Source organism: Marmota marmota, unplaced genomic scaffold (genome assembly GCF_001458135.2).
Source record: "Marmota marmota marmota unplaced genomic scaffold, marMar, whole genome shotgun sequence".
In the NCBI taxonomy this organism is placed as follows: Eukaryota; Metazoa; Chordata; class Mammalia; order Rodentia; family Sciuridae; genus Marmota; species Marmota marmota.
Window position 1 is genome coordinate 15761610 of NW_026000241.1, and position 19354 is coordinate 15780963.

At 40.3% G+C, this 19354-nt stretch overlaps 1 protein-coding gene across 4 annotated transcripts in view; it reads right to left on the minus strand.

Annotated features, from left to right (window-relative positions):
- The window catches only part of Ctdspl (CTD small phosphatase like), a 32864-nt gene extending 18099 nt beyond the window's left edge, over positions 1-14765 (minus strand). For 2 of the 4 annotated variants that reach the window (XM_015489492.2, XM_048795293.1), the window contains exons 1-2: positions 14553-14765; positions 6135-6167 (exon numbers count right to left, since the gene is read on the minus strand). In XM_015489492.2, the coding sequence (XP_015344978.1) occupies positions 6135-6167; positions 14553-14750 (231 nt within the window). In that variant the 5' untranslated portion in view covers positions 14751-14765. The remainder of the gene's footprint in view (positions 1-6134; positions 6168-14552) is intronic. The other 2 variants (XM_015489493.2, XM_048795294.1) reach the window with 1 other exon arrangement.
- Positions 14766-19354: the final 4589 nt, after the last annotated feature.

Genomic DNA, 19354 nt, shown 5'->3' on the forward strand with positions numbered 1-19354 from the left:
CAAGGAAACAAATAAAACCGGTCCAAATACAGTGCCTGCCCCACTGTGGTATAATATTGAGCAAATATGACATTTTTTGCCCCTTGGGGTCTCTTTCTCTGAAAGTTACATTTCAACCCACAGGCTATGTATTCACCAGAATCGGTTTAGATGTCTCTGTAGTAGCTGTCTCGTAATAAAGAAGCCATAGAGTATTAATAAAATCTGGGTATCTTCAGCCAACCCCACACAGTTTAGAGTACTTATTTTTTTGGGCCCTGCCTCATTCCAGAAATTATTTGAAGTATTTCAGTCTACTTGGTGGCATTTTTGGTGTCCAATGTTAAATGGTTAATTTTCTGTCCTGCAGGGTCAAACTCTGTTTAATATTTGATGCAAAACAAAAGAAAATATCCCTAATCACTGAAGAGTGGAGAAATTACCAAGTAAGAAAACATGAAATCAAGAGGTATTTTAAGTGGCTGGTTCCTTTTTTTTTTTTTTTTTTGGTTTAAATGAACATTAGTCAATGATCAAGAGCTTATTTTGAACTTTGGCTGGTTCAATAGTGAATGTAAACAGGCGGTCAACAGGGCAGGTGAATTTGCAAGAAAGAGGCTACCTGTGGGGACCAAGCACTGCGGCATCCTTTTCCACAATCACCCAGAGGAAAAAGTCTTTAATGTTTCTCATTCTCTTGGCTCTAAGTAAAGCCAGGCAAGCGGTCCTTCCTGACCTTGGCAGTACTGGAAAGAAAGGTGGCATGTGCCTTGGAGACTGGCATGAAATTTGGGAACATAGAAAGGACTCCCTCACTATACATTAGTGAGTCAGTAGGTTATTTTTTAAAAATGAAACTTGCAAGAAGTTTTTAATCAAAAAGTGTTTTAAAAAGGCTGGGTGTGATCTTTCTAAAGCTCTGCAAGTGACCACAACAGAGAGGGCTAGGATTATTTGTTTTCTGGGCAACAGCAAAAAGCATGTGCATGACCAGCACAAAATTTATTTTAATTTTTATTACACAATTAAGTTAGAAAAACACATTCTCGCTGTAAAGAATACAGACACAAGACAGTAAAACACAATTATTCTCTTGTTTGTGTCCTTTCTTTTTTAGTCTAGCATTTATCCATCCAGTTCTTCCCCCATGTGTTTATGTTCTACCAAAACAACATTTTAACTTAGTAATTTAATTGCTAGCATGGAAAATAAGGACGTAGAAATTCTATCCCTGGTATATCTGAAAACATCAAAGATTTGCCAAAAGATGTTCAGTTTTTTTCCTAGCCCAAGAATAAAAATTACTTTCTTAGCATATTTAACCCACACTTTACTAGCATTCTTTGAGTTAAATGTAAGTAAAAGACATCCCTAACTGTACTGTCCAACAGAGAAAAGATCAGAAAGCAGGAGACTCCTATTAGGAAAACTATTGATTTTGCATTTGTGCTACAGAGAACAAGGCCAGGCTGGAGGGCAATGGGCAAGGAGTTTTCTATTAATCCTCTGCCCATTTCCAAAATGCACACAGCTTTTCTGAGAGCCAGATGTTAGATAAACGCAAATTCCTCAGTCCACTGGTGAGAATTCTGAACAACAAGGATGTCTTCAGCCAAATTTTCTCTGAGGCCATCATGAGGCTCAAGAATGAAAAATACAAGTTTTATTAAGAAGGGCCTTTTCTATACAAAGTTGCTTGGCAAATGCATGTAGGGAGCATGGCCAGGGGGTTGGGGGGCAGAAATCTATGGTGTGTGTGGGTTGGGGAGAGGAAGGTACCATGGCTTACCACCCAAGGTTTGGGAATGGTGTTCATTCCAGTTCTCTTCCTGGGAGTAAATCTGAAATTTCCTCTCCCTGGCGCTAACCTAGCAGCCATAAATAGTTAACACTGAGGTTATTTCCTGTGGAGTACCTGCCCCACAAATCCTCATAAACCTTCCAGAGTTAGTACCTCTTCTTAGTACATTAGATATTGTTTTCTTACTGAAGATTTCTTTGACTCAGGGTCTGCACACTGCTCCCCAAGCCACAGAGTTCTGTGCAGAGACCTCAGGGCCTGAGGCAGAGGAGAAAGCCCAGGCTGGTTTTAACCAGCACAGTCACCCTCCTTATATGTTCTTCATAATGTTTGGTGGAAAACAGTGTACTCCCACTTTATTAAAAGCCTTAGGCAAATAGCTCAGGAACCTGTTAAAATAAATTCTGCTCTTCCCTCCCTTCTCAGAACGTTCATGGCTCAGCTATATCGCCAACCCTGAGTTTGTGAGCATCATGTGGTGTGTGACTTAGGCAAGTGTGGGAACAGTAGGACTCAGGCTGCAGCCCCTACAGCACTTCTTACTGATAATGCCATCTTTTTGTGCACTCACCTCAAGTCATGACTATTCAAACTTCAGTAATGTTGACATTTTCTATCCCTCTGCCTCATTTCCTTACCCTTCAATACCTGACTTTAACCAAACACCTCCTGAAGCTTTCCCATGAGGAAGGTTCTAAATCCCAGCCTATAGCTGGAACTTTCAATAGTCCAGGTAAAGAGGTCATCTCCAACAGGTGAGTCAAAGATGATTACTTAATAAATAAACGGTGCTGGGACACTGGAGTAACCACTTGGAAAATAAATAAGTTGGACTGCTACTCCATGCCTTCCATGAACATTTATTTCAAAAAGATTAAAGATCTAAGTGTAATGATGAAAAACATCAAAATATAGAAGAAAATATGGGTCACAGCTATAGAATGGGGAGACCATTTTAAGCATAAAATCCAGGAGCCATGAAGAATGAGATCAATACATTTACCCTGTATAAAATTAAAACTTATTTTTGGCCAAAATAATTACAAACAAGGCCAAAAGATACATCATAAAGTGGGGTGAAAGCACTGCTTTCCTTAAACTTAAAAAAATTAAAAAACATAATAAAGAAATTACTAGGGCAGAGGAAAGACATATGGCCACTGAACTTGTGAAAAGCTGTTCATTCTCATTCACAAAGAAATGCAAATCAAAGCAATAAACCTGCACATTCTTTACTTTTGGATCAGCAAAGGTTAGAATATTTGGTTACCATTTCAGGAAAGGAACTGGGCAATTATGAGGACTCTTTCTGGGAATATAAATTAGCATGGGCTTTTGGAAGAGGATTTGTCTTTAATGTTCTCACAACATAGAACTAGCTCTTGACCTAGCAATTCCAGTTAGAAGTGATCATACAAGACTAGCACAAAAGTCCACATATGCACAGGTTCAAGGATATTCTTTTTTTTTTTAAATATTTTTTTTAATTTTTTAGGTGTAGATGGACACAACACAATGTCTTTATTTTTATGTGGTGCTGAGGATCGAACCCAGATTCTGTCCATACTAGGCGAGCGCTCTACCGCTGAGCCACAATCCCAGCCCTCAAGGATATTCTTAAGAGGAGTGTTTGTTATAGCACAGAAGTGGAAACAAAGTAAATGCCATCAATAATGTGTAAAACAATGAGGTGGATATATACATACTAATATTTGGAAATTCAAGGTGTCTTGTTAAAAGCAGCAAGCAATTTGCAGAATGGTGGGTACAACACAATTTCTTTTGTGTAAATATGCTTATGTTTGGAGAATTTCTGGAAGGATACATAACAAATATTAAAAGTGGTTATTCAATGTAGTGGGATTGAGAGGGAGGTATTTTCTCTTTCTAATCTTTCACCTTAAAAAAAAAAAAAAACCATTGAACTTGAATTATTACTTAGCAAAAGATTTAAGATAAAACCCACGTTCCTAGGTTTGTGAATGAATTAAAAAAGAGGTATGAAGTAAGAAGCAGAGATGGGGGACTCTGGCTTGAGCTGTGTTGGGCACTCACAATTTCCAAGGCAGCCTTCATCTTCGGGGCCTGAGAAAGCAATCAGGAGGCTCAGGAATCTGGTGTGGAGACTCAGCACCAACCTGACTGGATTTCCAATCCCATGGTATAGCACTGAAGTTCTTGGGCGCTCCCAGCACTGACCAGGTCCCACTCTGGTCCAGAAAGGCTGGGATCATTCTGCTCATGTGATCTGGGGCCTTGGCAGGTGGGTGCAGATCTTGCTGGAGACCCTAAGACTTGAATCCCAGGGCTGAGCTGTTACTAGATGGACTTCAGCTCAGTCCTACATGCGAAGCAGGCAGTGGAGATCATATGTGCCTGTCAGCAGAACTGCTTTCTGCAGGTTATCATTCAATGATGTAAGTTACTTTTAGCAAGGCTCTGCTTTTCTGCAAGACAGTTCCAGGATTTATATAGCCTGACCCAGTGTCTCACATTTAGGAGATGGTAGTAGTTTATGGATCTAACACTGAGATAATTACACAAGGAACCTTCTTCTCCTTGTCTGTTTTATTTTGGAACTGTGGGAAAAGGGCCAGTTTCTTTAGTGGGGTTTGAACTAGCTGGCAACTGCTTTCATGTAGCACTTAATTTTATAGATGGCCTTGAATTAACACTGAGAAAAGACAATAGTGACAGTGAAGGCAGGGATGGGGGATGATGCATACAATCTCCTTAATGGAGGCACTTTTGCAGGAAAAATATATGAAATTACTATGTCAAAGAAAGTCCTCTGGTATTAACCCCACTAGATATCTCCCGCAAACACTTGGGTGAGATAATGCAGTGCCTGATCAATCTTTTTGAGCAAAGCCAGTTTCCCTAACAAAGGCCAACCACCAGGCATGCTGGCATAATCACTCCACAAATTCTTACAACTTGTTAGTTTATGGAGAATTAAAGGTCTTTGTTTTGTTTTGGGGGAGGTACTGGGGATTTAAACCAGGGGCACTCAATCACTGAGCCACGTCCCCAACCCTATTTTGTATTTTATTTAGAGATAGGGTCTCACTGAGTTGCTTAGCACCTTGAGGCTGGCTTTAAACTCACAATACTCCTGCCTCAGCCTCCCAGGCTGCTGGGATTACAGGCGTGTGCCACTGAGAATTAAAGTTTTGAGAAAAAAATTATCAAATGCTTTTTGAGCCAATTGTAAGTGACATGTGCTACCTAAGCTTCTGGTCAACTGAAACTCACAAAATCCACTCCTTACAGTGTAGGATTATGTGTCTCTTGGATGTTCCAAAGTCCAAGCAGAAAGAGATGGACAGATTTGAGCCAGGTAATCTGAACCAGATAATCTTCACAAAGTAAAATAGCCATTTATGGACCTATCTGAAAACCTAACTCCTCCCCTGAGGATACAGAATCTTTTGAAAGGTCTTTCATAGGGATATTTCTACTCAAGTTCCAATGGGAGTCAGGCCCAGCAGCTACTGGATGCACGGCCTCTGGCTGGATGCTCTGCTGGCTGAGCAGCAGGGAGAAGACACAGCTGGGTCAGTGGCTGGCTGAGAATACTGGCACAGTTTCTCTCCCAAATTCCAGGGCTGAAAACAGAACTGGGGTGGCCCTCAAGTGCCCGATGGAGGCAGAGTAGCAGCTCAACTGGCCTGTGGGGTGGGGCCAGTCCTTCAAATTCAGGAAGTCTAAGTAGCAAAATTTCTCTGATACCAGAGCAACTGACAAGCTACCAACACTATCTAACGAGGTAGAATAGTCTGGTGGCCTAGGAATCTCCACAATTTATGGGGTTAGAGCTACAAGAGGGGGATGCTCTGGGCTACCTCAGGTTATGAAGGCCTAGAGGCCCTTTCCAGAGAGAAAGGAAGGTGAGAATTTAGTTAGTACAGAAGGCTGCTTGTGGTTCCCAAGAAAGAAAACTGTCTCTGTACACAACTTCCTACTCACAGTTTTAAAGTATAGCTTCATTTTCCTTTGTTTTTTTTTTTTTTTGGTAAAAGGAATTGAACCTGGGGCACAGGGCACTCAACCATTAAGCCACATCCCCATCCCTTTTTTATTTTTAGACAAGGTCTTACTAAGTTGCTTAGCACCTTGCTATATTGCTAAGACTGGCTTTGAACTTGCAATCCTCCTGCCTCAGCCTCCTGAACTGCTGGGATTATAGGGGTGCTCCATAGCACCTGGATTCATTTTTCTTAACAGAACTAAGTTGTTTATACCACATGATAAAACTCAACAATATAAGAATAGTTAATTTTTTTTTATATTACTAGGCCCAAAGCCCCAAGAATCTACCAATGTTTCAATAAAATTGGATAAATATACATACACTTGGTATGGGAATGACCTGCCTCTGGTCACCCTGAGGAAAAAGGAAAAAAAAAATCATTGTCAGGTTTGAAAAGAAAGAGATCACATTATCAAAAGAAATTTCCAAACACTCAAGTACAGCTTCCCACTCTCCATACCTTGGTGGTGTTTAAGGAACCCAAGGACCTTTCACAGAGTGGGCACCAGGCCCCTTGCTACCAACCAGACGCTCCTCCCCCACAACAGAGTCTCCTTGTATATTTAAACAGTGCCTCCCTTACTCCCAGGAAATTAACCCCTAACTTAAACATAAAAATGAAAACTCATACTTTACTTTGATTCTTGATTTCCTCTAATAATTAGTTTGTTTCTTGTTTTAAGCAAGTTTTCCCCTAAAAAGAGTAAGTCAATATAACGTGCAAGGAAAGGGAGACAACTTCACAGCTGACAAGGAACTTCCTGGTTACTCGAGGTCCTCCTCTAGGGGGTAGACCGGGAGAGTTGGTAAAAGCAAAGTACAAGAAGTTTCCTCCCAGGCCATATGCACATACAATTCCTCCTTTAAAACAGGGAACAGAAACGGTATTCATGGAGAGTGTTAAGGACGTTCAGGGGAGGGCCTCAGATATTCCTCAGCCAGGCATGCCTGCCATTTCAAACCTGGTTCACAGAAACACCTCATTTTAGACTAGCAAATGCTCATAAAAGAACAAATTTATTTTCATGAAGCATTTCCACTTTCTGTGTTGCTTCTTTTTCGGATGGTCTTATAGGGAGATGTTCTGCTTCACGCCATGACATTGAGGATTTGTGAAAAGATGTGTCCATTGCTACTGAGGTGGGGTCACCAGTGATAGGGTCTTACGTGAAGGTCAACCTTGATGGTCAGCAATGACAGGTGGCTGGCTAAGAACCACTGAGCACCTTCCTGGGCCTCTACTCACTTGATGCCAATAGCACTGCCCAGGGCTGTGACAATCAAGTTTCCAGAGGGAAAAATCATCCTCAGTTAAGGAGTACTACTTTATTTATTTATTTAATTTGGTCTTTTTAAATATACATGACAGAATATTGTATTTATAGTGTATTTTGCCACATTATACATGCATGGAGTTTCACTGTTGGTATATTCATTTATGAACATGGGAAAGTTATGTCCAATTCATTCTACTATTTTTCCTATTTCCATCCTCCCTCCCTTCCCTTCATTTCCTTTTGTTTAATTCACTGAACTTCTACTCTTCCTTTTCCCACCCTTCTTGTGTTGCATTTGCATATCAGAGAGAACATTTGACCTTTGATTTTTTGGGATTGGCTTAATTTCACTTAGCATGATTGTCTCCAGTTCCATCCATTTATCAGCAAGTCATAAAGTCATTCTTTTTTATGGCTGAGTAATATTCCATTGTGTATATATGCCACATTTTCTTCATTCATCTGTTAAGGGGCACCTAGGTTGATTCCATAGTTTAACTATTGTGAATTGAGCTGCTATAAACATTGATGTGGCTGCATCACTGCATGCTGATATTGAGTCATTTGGGTATATACCAAGGAGTGGGATAACTGGGTCAAATGGTGGTTCCATTCCAAGTTTTCTGAGGAATCTCCATACTGCTTTCCAGAGTGGCTGTACCAATTTGCAGTCCCACCAACAATATATGAGTGTACCTTTTCCCCCATATCCTCAACAATCTTATTATTACTTGTATTCTTGACAATTGCCATTCTGACTGGAGTGAGATGAAATAGTAGTGTAATTTTAATTAGCATTTCTCTAACTGCTAGAGATGTTGAATATTTTTTTCATATATTTATTTATCATTCATATTTCTTCTGTGAAGTACCTGTTCAGTTTCTCAGCCCATTTATTGATTAGGTTATTATTTTTTGGTGTTACATTTTTTGAATTCTTTATATATTCTGGAGATTAATGATCTATCTGAGGTGCTTGTAGCAAAGGTTTTCTCCCATTCTTTAGGTTCTCTCTTCACACTCTTGATTGCTTCCTTTGCTGTGAAGAAGCTTTTTAGTTTGATACCATCCTATTTATTGATTCTTGATTTTTGTGCTTTAGGAGTCTTGTGGAGGAAGTCAATTCCTAAGTTGACATGACAGAAAGTCGAGCCTGCATTTTCTTCTATTAGGTGCAGGGAGAAAGTACAGCTTTAGTGGGAGACCACAGATACTTCCTAAGAGGTGCAGCAGCTTCAGAACCACATTTCTGATGAGATGAGCAAACCAGTGATGAGAGGGACCACAAGAACACATCTGAGAGGCAAGACAAAATGATAAGCAGGCACGGTGCTGATGGAGATAGGTTCTTGGGCTTGGAGATTCCCTGAGAGGCTGGCATGCCATGCACATATGTGTGTGTGTGTCCATCAGGTATGCACATACTTGTGAGCACAGAAATCCATTTTACTCTGTCCTGGCCTTCCTTATGGTCTCTGCCATTGGCATCTTCTGGGTAAGGACTCCTTTAAGCCTCTAGAGGCTACTAGTCTGCAAGTCCAGGATGCAGCAGTGATGGTAGCAATGGTTGCTGCTTTCAAACTGCAGAAGCAATTTGAAACCAGAAGGTCCAAATCTTCATCTCTCCAAGGTTAAGTAAATGGGCAGGGTGCCTGGGTCCCTTGAGGTCACCTGTCCCATTCTGCCCATGGCCTTCCCTCTTCCTCTCGCATGCTGAGTTCCAAGAGGCAAAGATGCTTGGGGATGTGATGTAGGAGTAGAGTCAGGCCTAGAATTTCTTCCACATCTATTGGGCCTGGGCTTTGTGTTCTCTGGGTGCTGATCAGGCTGAGTGCAAGGGCAGAGGGTCCTTCTCTGGGGATTAGTTGCCCCTCTGACATGATGGTTCTTTGGGGCCTGTTCTCACAGATGGGCTTGTTGAATGTTATGCAAATAATGGATCCCCCCCATTTCAGATTTAACTGTTAACTGAAATTAACTTAATTCTTTAAAAAGCCCTTTTTTGACAAATGTTATAGAAGGAAGTCATGAATGAACACTAAGCCCAAGTGAGCTCAGCTCTGCCAAAGGAAGTCCCTTTAAAAGTGTTTATCCCTGATAGAGACAGCTGGCTACTCCAGGAAACTTTGGGGTGCGACATCCATTTCCTCATGTCATTTCATCTAGACAATATTACTTTTTAATTAATTTTTACCATGACAGCAGAATTCTTCTCTTTTTTCATTCTTCTATAGTCTATCTCCCCTTCACTATGGGCAATCTCTACCCTGATAATTTTTAAGTTGAGAGGGGATTTGTGGAGAGCACACTCAGAGGAGATCCCAGAATCTGGGTCTGGGGCACAGGTCACCCTGCATACCCCACTGATATATTTGTCCACATGTATGTACAGTAAAGCTTAATGTCTGTCCAGGCAGGCAAGTTGTCTCATGGTTTTCTTTCCAAAACTTTCTCAGTTGGTCTTTGCATTCTTCTTCTTTATGAACTTAGTTTCTCTATTCAGAAGCATAGCAAGTATCTCTATATACAAAAGCTTCTATATCAAAATCTTTTAATGATTCTAAATAGTTTTTTGTAGACCCTTTTAGGTTTTCTATGTAAATAACCATGTCGTCTGCAAATATGTTTTCCATAGTTATACCAATTGTTTCAGCTTTTGGTTTTATTCCATTAGCCAAAAACCTACCAATGATTTTCCTATGTTGTTTGCTGTTAATTTTTAGACAAACCTTTTTATTTCATTTAAGCAGTTTTCTTCTTGTATCTGGCTGCACTGTTGATTATACACAAAGGCTTATGGATTATTACATACTTCATGTATTAGACCGTTTATCATTTAAAATGTCCCTTTTTGTTTAATGCTTCCGACCTTTAATTGTGCTCAGACTGGTATTAATATTGCCTTGATATTAAAAACTATTGCTTGCTTTCTGATTGATTTGTCTTACACATTGTGCCTATCTCTTCATTTTCTTCCTTCCTTTATCATGGTATCTCAGAGGCTGTGTTGGAAGTTATCAGTCACCTACCATGATAGCTATGAGCACTATTTCTAAATAATTGCAATTTTTCTTCTGGACTTATTACATGGTAGGATCACACTTCTATGCTTTTGAAGTTAGATATAACCATGTGGGTTGCTCTGGCCAATAAAATAAGTTGAAATGAGGTGTGTTACTTCTGGGTGAAAACTTTAATAAGAGCTTTTGTGATTCATGTTATGTTTCTACTGGATAGTGCCATAGAAAGCTGAGCCAGCCCATGATAATCAAGTAGCAGATGGGAAAAAAAAACTTAAATTGTTTTAAGCCTCTTAGATTTTGAGGTTGTTACTGCAACATAACTAAACCTGTACTGACTATCACTTCTACTCATTAGTCATTCCTCTTTATTCCTTTGTGAAAGAGCTCTGATTTTGTTAAGAGCAGGAATATGCTGGGCTAGATTCTTCCCTTCCAGGGCCCCCTTGCTGCTGTTGTGTAGCCATGTGACAGAGTTCTAGCAAAAAGACAAAAGCAAAAGTCTCCTGGGGTTTCTGAAAAAGCACTGACTTTCCATAAAAGGGATACACACACACAGCTACTGCCACCTATCCCCCTCTTGTTCCAATGGCTATGGATCTGATGTCTGAAGCTTGCAATTTTGAGAGAATACCTAACAAGCTTGAAGATGAAGGTACGCATGCTAAGGTTAGAGGAGCAGAAAGACTCGAAGACAGAAAAACAGGAAGAGTCTGGGTCCTGATGGCATCTTCAACTAGCCCCAACTCCTGCCTAGCTCAGGCCTTTTATGTGGGAAAATAATCCTGTTTGTGTAAGCTACTGTTTTTTTTTTTTTTTTTTTTTTTTTAAAGAGAGAGAGGAGAGGGAGGGAGAGAGAGAGAGAGAGAGAATTTTTTTAATGTTTATTGTTTAGTTTTCGGCAGACACAACATCTTTGTTTGTATGTGGTGCTGAGGATCGAACCCGGGCCCCACGCATGCCAGGCGAGCGCGCTACCGCTTGAGCCACATCCCCAGCCCCATAAGCTACTGTTTATCAGTTTTTTTTTTTTTTTTAATTTGCTCCCAAAATCATTCCTGAATGCAGGTATATTCTTGGAAATAGCATACAGCAGAATTTTTCAGACCAATCTCTGATATAGTCTTTATCTTTGGTAGCAGAAACTGGTTTGTTAAACTTGGTCTTATAGCTATTCTTTATGTGATGTTTACTATTTATCTGTTATTTGTTCTTCCCTGTCCTCAATTTTGACAACTTATCCACATTTCTGTTTATTTCTCCTGTGAATTCTGAGGATCTATTTTCCAATCGTGCTACCTGTTACAGTTCTAGTCCCAACAATAATTATATTTATTCCTATACTTTCTATAATTTTATCATAACTGAATATCAGTCTCATCCAGATTTTTATTTTCTGGCCTCTCTCTGAATTATATGACATGTCTGACAACATACTTTTTTTTGCCTCAATAGATAAAGACTAGCTTGGTCACATAGGGGATTTTTGCTTTGTAATTTTTTTCTCTCAGTGGCCTGCAAACATTTTTCAAAATCTTTTGGCCTTTAGTGTCGCTGGTGAGAAATCTGATACTAATCTAATGGTTTTCTCAAATTAATTTGTTCTGGTAGCTTGCAAGATTTTTTTCTATATATTGCAGAATTTCAGTAGTGTATGTCTAGGCATGCACTCCCTGTCCTGCCCACTCTGATCCTGCTATGGACTTGGTAGCCGCCTTCACTCTGTAGATTCAAACATTCTTTTTCAGCTCAGGAAAAAACTTCTTCTATTATTTTTTTCTTGTTCTGGAGCTCCTTCTATTTGCATGTTAGGTCTCCTAGACACCTTTCTCCTCCCCTCACAATTTCCATCTTTGTTTCTGGTCTGAATTCTAAGATACTTCTTCCATTTGCTTTTCCAGAACATTAATTCAGTTCTCAGAAGGGGCTATTCTTGTTCTCCTTTTCAAGTATGTTTACTGAATTTTTATATTTAGAAACCTTAAGTCTTTTAAGTTCCAAAAGTAACTCATAACTGATGTCCTCCACTGTCTGTTAAACTCTCCTCTATTTTTTCTGTTTCTTGTTCCCCAGGAGGAATCTGATTCTAGTTCTTCAACTTGGACTATCTCATTTGAGGCAACATTCTTCCTTCCTTGTACAAGGCTGTGTGTTCCGCTAGTGTCCGTTCAGGTCAGTCCACTGGAATCTCTGGGAGGCAGCAGATGGGGGAAGGTTGCAAAGCCCAGCAAGGAGTGGTTTCCATAGACCAGCAGAGGCCACGCTAACAAACCACAAAGAGATGAAGAAAGCCTCATACTACTGGCTCATCCAGGGCACAGAAAATGAAAGCCATCCATTCACAGGTGCAGCCCCTTCAAGGCCCATGCACAGCAGGCTGGCAATGTAGGCCTTTTTCAAGGGGATCCATAGGCTCCTGCTGGCTGGCTGACCTCAGGGACTGTCCATTTCCAGTCCCTGTCCTAGGACTCTAGTGGAGGGCAAGCATTTTCCTCTGCTAGTGATTCCTTGCTTCTCACTGAATACCAGGAATGAATCCTGTGCCAGCTCTTTCCCCTGGGATGTCAGGAAATGTGGGGGTCTTAATGCACTTTCCAGGCTCCACCAGCAAGACTACCTGGGTCTATGCTGAGAGGGAATTTTAATGATCAAAGCCATGTTCATAGGCTGGCATTTTCCCAGAATTCCCTTTCTTACATCCAGATGTACTTTAAAACTAAATTTACTTTATAAAAAAAAAGTAATTTAAGATTATTTTATGAAAATTGGGGGGAAACAAAGGAAAAGGAGAAAATCCTATATCTAATCTCATCTCTTCATGTTTTGGCATACATCCTTCTAGGTTTAAAATGCTTGTGTGAGGAAGCAAGAGAGATGATATATGCTCTGAAAATATACCCCCTTCCCATATTTTAGCCTGCTTTTTTACTAAATGATACATTTAGTCAATGCATAAACATTTCTCTATGTCAATGATATTTATGACATGCCATTTTTTGGGCTATGTGATTTTTAATGGCTACATATTATTTGTATGGTTATTCTGAGATTCTTTTAACCAGCTGTTTATTCTCGAACATCAGATTGCTTGCAATTACACAGTATTATAATCTATGTTGGATAGTCTCTTATGGTTAAATTTTTACATGTTTATCATTATTAATTTCACTATAAAGTGAAATTGCTTTTGTCAACAAAATGACATTTTTTTTCTTAGATTTCAGCATATTAAAATGACATATTTTTTTAAGATTGTAGGATAATACTGCCAAATGCTCCTATGGAAAGGTGTAATAATTCATATTCTCACCAATAATCAATATAATTCCTCTACTTTCCTTCAATATACCTTCCTTCCTACCACCCCATGACAAAGCCAAATATTATCTTTGAAGATACTTTTGACAATTTGTTAGAAAGGGATATGTCATTGTTTTAAAATTATTATTATTTAACATGCTGAACATTTTTCTTCAAATATTTTGAATTTTTTCCATGTTTGACATACTGTATTTCTTATATTGTAAATTATGTGTTCATGTCCTCTGCTCATGATAATGGGGAAATAAAGTTTTATGACTTTTGAATTCTCAATCTTTACTCTGTCTCTTTTGGTGATTTTTACCTAAAAATTCTGTTTTGACTGAGATGAATACTGTAATTGTTTTTTTCTTTTTGGTACTGGGAATTGAACATGAGGCACTTAACCACTGAGTCACATCATCAGCCCTTTTTTACTTTATTTTTTTATTTTGAGACAGAGTCTTGCTAAGTTCCTGAGGCTGGCTTTGAATATGTGATCTCCTGCCTCAGCTTCCTGAGCTGCTGGGATTATAAGTATGAGCCACCATGCCTGGCATAACCTTTGTTTTTGCCTGTATTCGTTGTCTCTTTGCTTATCCTTCTAGGCACTTTGTTTCAGATGTGTCTGTTAGACCTTATTTGGGTGAATTTTGGCTCCTGACCTATTGTGACAATATGACATTTAAACTTATAAAAGAATATATAAAGCATATTGTCTATTATTAAACAAGGTAGTTAACTCATTTATACTTATTGCCAGCTCTTTTTCATGTCTCTCTCACCTCTTGTCTTTGTATTTCTGTGTCTGCTACTGGTTCTTTAACTCTCTATTTCATGCATTCAATTTCCCAAGATAGAATGTCATAAAAATGGGAAGTGACTCTTAGAACTCCTATCAAATATGTTCTATAGTTGCTAAATTGGCATGCCTGAGATAGCCTTTATCAATAAAGGTGTGTGTGTATATATGTATTATATATACAACATACATATGTAAATGTATATATATATATAAAATCTTAAAGTAAATGGCTGAACACATACTGTTACATACTCTTACGAAGGCTATCTGTCAAGGATAGGATAGATATGCCACCAATGAAGTTTTATTGCACACGCAGTTCCCCAACAGTACTGACCTTCTGAAGCCCACCATTCTCCTCCACCAGTGGCGGAAGCACACTGGGACTGCTGGATGGAGGGGCCTCCACATTATAATCACGGAAGCAACAGAAAAAGGAGCTAAGGATGCTGCGATTCCTCTGCTTCTTTAAGCTGACATTGCACTGGGAAGCTGGAAAGAGAAATAGAGCACACTGTGGCCAACTGCAACACATACTGATGAGATGTGAATACTGGAATTGTGGTTGCCCCCCAGGACCCTGATTACAGGGGTTCTGATTAGGATAAGGAGATGAGGGGCCCCTGCAGTCCAATCCCACTGACTGGACAAAATCCTTCTGACCTCAGCCCAGTAGGAGCTGCTTGTTCATTAGCTGGACCATCTGCAGGGTCACTGCCATCTGAATTCCTGAGCCCAGCAGATGAAGTATTCTCACTATGCACTAAGTATTACTTCAAAATAAATGTCTTTTAAGATACACATTAGACTTGACATTTCCTGAGAAATATCTCTTCATTACCAGAAACAAAAAAGTGTCAACTTTGAAACTAGCTTCTTGGACACTCTCTGCTCACTATGGAAATGACCAACTTCATGGATTAAGAAATATAACATAATGTGGTGGTGCACACCTGTCATCCTAGCAACTTGGGAGGCTGAGATAAGAAGAACACAAGTTGGAGGCCAGCCTGAGGAACGTAGGGAGACCCTGCCTCAAAATAATAAAAAAATTTTTTAAAAAGGGCTGGAGGGGATGGGGTTGTAGATCAGAGGTAGAGCATTGCCTCACACATATGAGGCACAGGGTTCGATCCTAAGCACAACATAAAAATTAATAAAAAAATAAAGATATTGTGTCCATCTACAACTAAGTATTAAAAAAAAAAAAAGGTTGGAGATGCAGCACAGTAGTAGAGTGTGAGGCCCTGAGTTTGAACCTTAGTACCACAGGAGGAACAAAAGAAAAAATATGTAAGGGCTCAAAGGAATTCCCTTCTTAAACTCAGCCATTTGTCAGAAGTTGTTGGGGGCCTGGACCCACCAAGCTCAGTGCTGAAGATTTCCATTATCTTTAATACAAAGTCAGCATGGACAATGTGTGCTTTGGCGGAACAGGATAAAGCCCATCTTTCTGAGATCCAGGGCAATAATGTGCCCTGGTCTGTCCTGGACTGAAACACCAGAGGGAGTGATGGATGCTTTCAGTTTATCCAGGGATCCAGACAAGCTGCCACAAGTCAGAAATGGAGTAGATGGAAAACACACCTCAGGGCAGGGGACTGACAACTTGGAGGGACAGGAGCATTTTGCAGGGGAATGCAGCCAGGGCCGTCCCACTGCATACCATGGTTGGGTGGGTCAGCAGAGCTCTGAGTGAGGCACAGACAAGGGACCATGTTGAGGGTTAATGAGAAAACTGACAATGCAGGAAATGATTTGAGTCCACAAGATAACTCTTGGGGCTTATCTCTACCAAAAAGCAATTGTGGCATGATTCCTTTTTTTGTGCACTTATGAGTGATTTGTGCACTACCTTTCCTCCCAAGAGATCACAAAATCTCTGATGAAAGTTTTGGGGGTACTCTTGCTAGCATCAAAACCAAAAGTGCTTAGGTAGGAATTCTGAAAAACTATTTTTTTAAGCAACTCCACAAATATGGGTGGTCTCTATCCAGGGTTTGGCCAAAGGGTCCAGGAAGTTTGAATTTAAGATCCCCACTGAAGATGTGCTTTAGTACCCTCAATCTTTGGGAAAGCTGGCTGTTTCTATTTTCCACATGAATCCTTGGGTACATATCACAGAGTGCTAGTGGTCTCATTTTAGGATACAAACACTTGGCCAAGCCATTGGAACCACCAGACAGAATGGTCTTTCAGGAAGCAGTGGTGGAAGAGATAAAGACTGCTGCTGACCAAGGGCCAACCCTCTAGGTAACAATACTTCACAAACCTCATCTCACACAATCTTCTGGCTACCCAAGGAGATGCTTCCATCTCACTGGAGTAGATGTCACTGCTTACATCTCACTGCTGAGAAAACTTTACAGTGACTGCTAATGCCAGGTTTCCAATCCAAGTGGGCCTGCTTCCAAAATGTGTGATTTCCCTGCATGTTATACTGAAGGCAATTTTTTTTTTTTTTTTTGTACTGGGGATTGAACTAAGGGGTGAGTTCAATGGGCTACATTTCTAGCCCTTTTTGTTTTTAATTTTGAGACAGAATCTAAGTTGCTGAGACTGGCCTCGAACTTTTGGTCCTCCTTTTTTGGCTTCCCTAGCTGCTGGGATTACAGGCATGCACCACTGTGCCCAGTTCTGCTGAAAACAATCATGGAACAATTTGGATCAGATTAAGGAGGAAGCATAACAAATGGAGAGAAAAGCACTGGCATAAACTCATATTTAATATAAATGATTGGTAAATTGTTTCATTGTTACTTTGGGTGTTTTAATTTTTGTACCACACTCACATAATTTAGCCAGGGGCAAAGAATGACTTTTCCCTGGCTGAGAGCACATTTCTCTGCAAGCAAACACACTGTTCATGTCTTGGAGATACTGAACAGTCTGAAAAAAAGCACCTTCCACGATCATCATTCTTGGATCTCACAAATCTTCCCCATAACTAACAAATTAACAAACTAACATATACTAAAAAAAAAAAAATTCTAAACTCAGAAACAGTAAGCAACTTAAAATTTCCACTACATGATTCAGTACTGTATAGAAGGTACAAACAGAGCTTCAGGAGTCAGTGAGTTCAAGTCACGTGGAGGCCACCATGCCCTGACAGGCAAAGAGCAGCCCATGCACATTCCTCCTCCTTTGTATGAAGAAGTGAAGCTACAGTGGTCTCCCTTCCACAACTGTGGGAGGTTCATGGACTCTTTCTGTTAAATAAGTCTAGATCTACAGTGCGGGCACCTCCAGGAAGCTAGGGCCAAATTTCTGATCATTCTTGGGCTGGTCTGCCACTGGACATTAGACTAGGTGGGAAAATGGAAGGGCTCCTCAGGACCCACACAAGACCCCCACACCCTCAGCATTCACTTGTTCCTAGGGCTCGAGATAGACCGCCAGGGTCCAGAATCCTGCTGCCTTCTACCTTGCTGCTACCTCTCACCCAGCTGTAATCCAGAAAGGCCTGGATTTGCTCATAAACTGGTAAAAGGGTTTTGGCTGATAATTGAAACTAAAATCTGTAGTTTTAGGACAGCTGTTTATAACATTAGCTTAAAAAAATTAGCCTTGCCTAGCATGTAAGAGCCACTGGCACCACATAAAAATAAAAACAAATAAAATAAAGGCATTATGTCCACTACAACTAAAAAATTATTAAAAAAATAACTAACCTTATAATTATATAAGTATCGGATTTAATCATAATCACACAAAACAAGCTAAAAAAGGTTATAATCAGGAAAAATTAACAGTGGTTATCAGACTATGGGTGTTTTACATTTCTTCTTCCTATATTTCCCAAATGTTTTATGGTAATTGTGTAATTGGTCATATACAATGGGGGAAAATAGTAAATAGTCTTATTAAACTTCTTTTCTAGCAACTCTGAGCAGCTCAGGAAAAAACACATACTACTTTTAAACCTAAACCTTCACCTTCAGACTTACCCTGTGCTTTTCCAGCCCAAGTCTATGAGGCAAACAAACCAGACAAGAAGTGTTTTGAGCCTTGTAAGAAGTCCATGTGGCCTGCATCAATTGCTGGTCTATGACACCAACAAAACAGAGCATAATGAGCAGCTCAAGACCAGAGAAGGCCACATGACAAGCAGTTACCAAAGAAGTGTCCTTTTACCAGTAGAATGCACCCTGCCCATGCCCTCCTCGTACCCACACAAATGGGTCCCACTGCTTCTGTTTTTAAGAATCTGCCTTTTTGCCACCTTTCCCTGGGCACCCCTTTAAGTGATTCCACTAGTAAGACGTGTCTGAGAGGTGTTCTGTTGGCCCAGGTATCCAGGAACAAGGTCTTTCAGGATATTAGAGACTAATGAAGCATATAGCTCCCTGTTACATTGGCTTTAAGAATTATTTTAGAGGAAGAAAGGAACAGCAACTCTGAACATTAGTCTAAATCATCTCATAAAGACTTTCATCTTTATCAGATTTAGAAATCATCACCAAAAATCATTTCAAAGCTTTCTGTCACTATGCCTGATAACCTTCCTGTTCCTATCCACACCCAGCACCTGCACACCTCACTCCAGCTTCCTCCATGTAGATTCCTCATCCTCAGCACACTAACCTCCCTTCTTCTACATGTCCACTTCCTGGAGCATCCCTGCTATGCAGGGGCAGAATCAAAGATAACCTTTCCAGTGGAAGTGATTTGTTCCTCAGCCACTGAACTCCCAAATGCGTGTGCTGGGTGATCCCTGAGCCCATACCTCCTTCCTACCTTTCAGGCCAGGTTATTTCCTGTGTGCCTCCCCCTTGGCATGCCTAAATGGGACTCAACATCTTCCTCTTCACCCAGGGGAAGCACCAACCTCCTAGTCAAAACACCTCACCCTCTCTCTAAGATGCTGGGTATGATATGCTAAATGGCTCTTCAATCTTTCCTCAGCAACTCCTTGCCCCTGCCCTATCAATACTGAGGCCCTCATCACTTTGTCCCAGGACCACTGCAATATCTTCCTGACTTGTCTCTCTTGCCCATTTTGTATCCCACAATGAATTCTCAACATGACACTGATAAAGGCTGCACAAAGTTACCAGACTCGGTGGTTGTAGATGTCTTCTCAGGAAGCCAGCCTGTAAGATGTGAAGGCTGGCTCAACCAGAAACAGTATAGGAC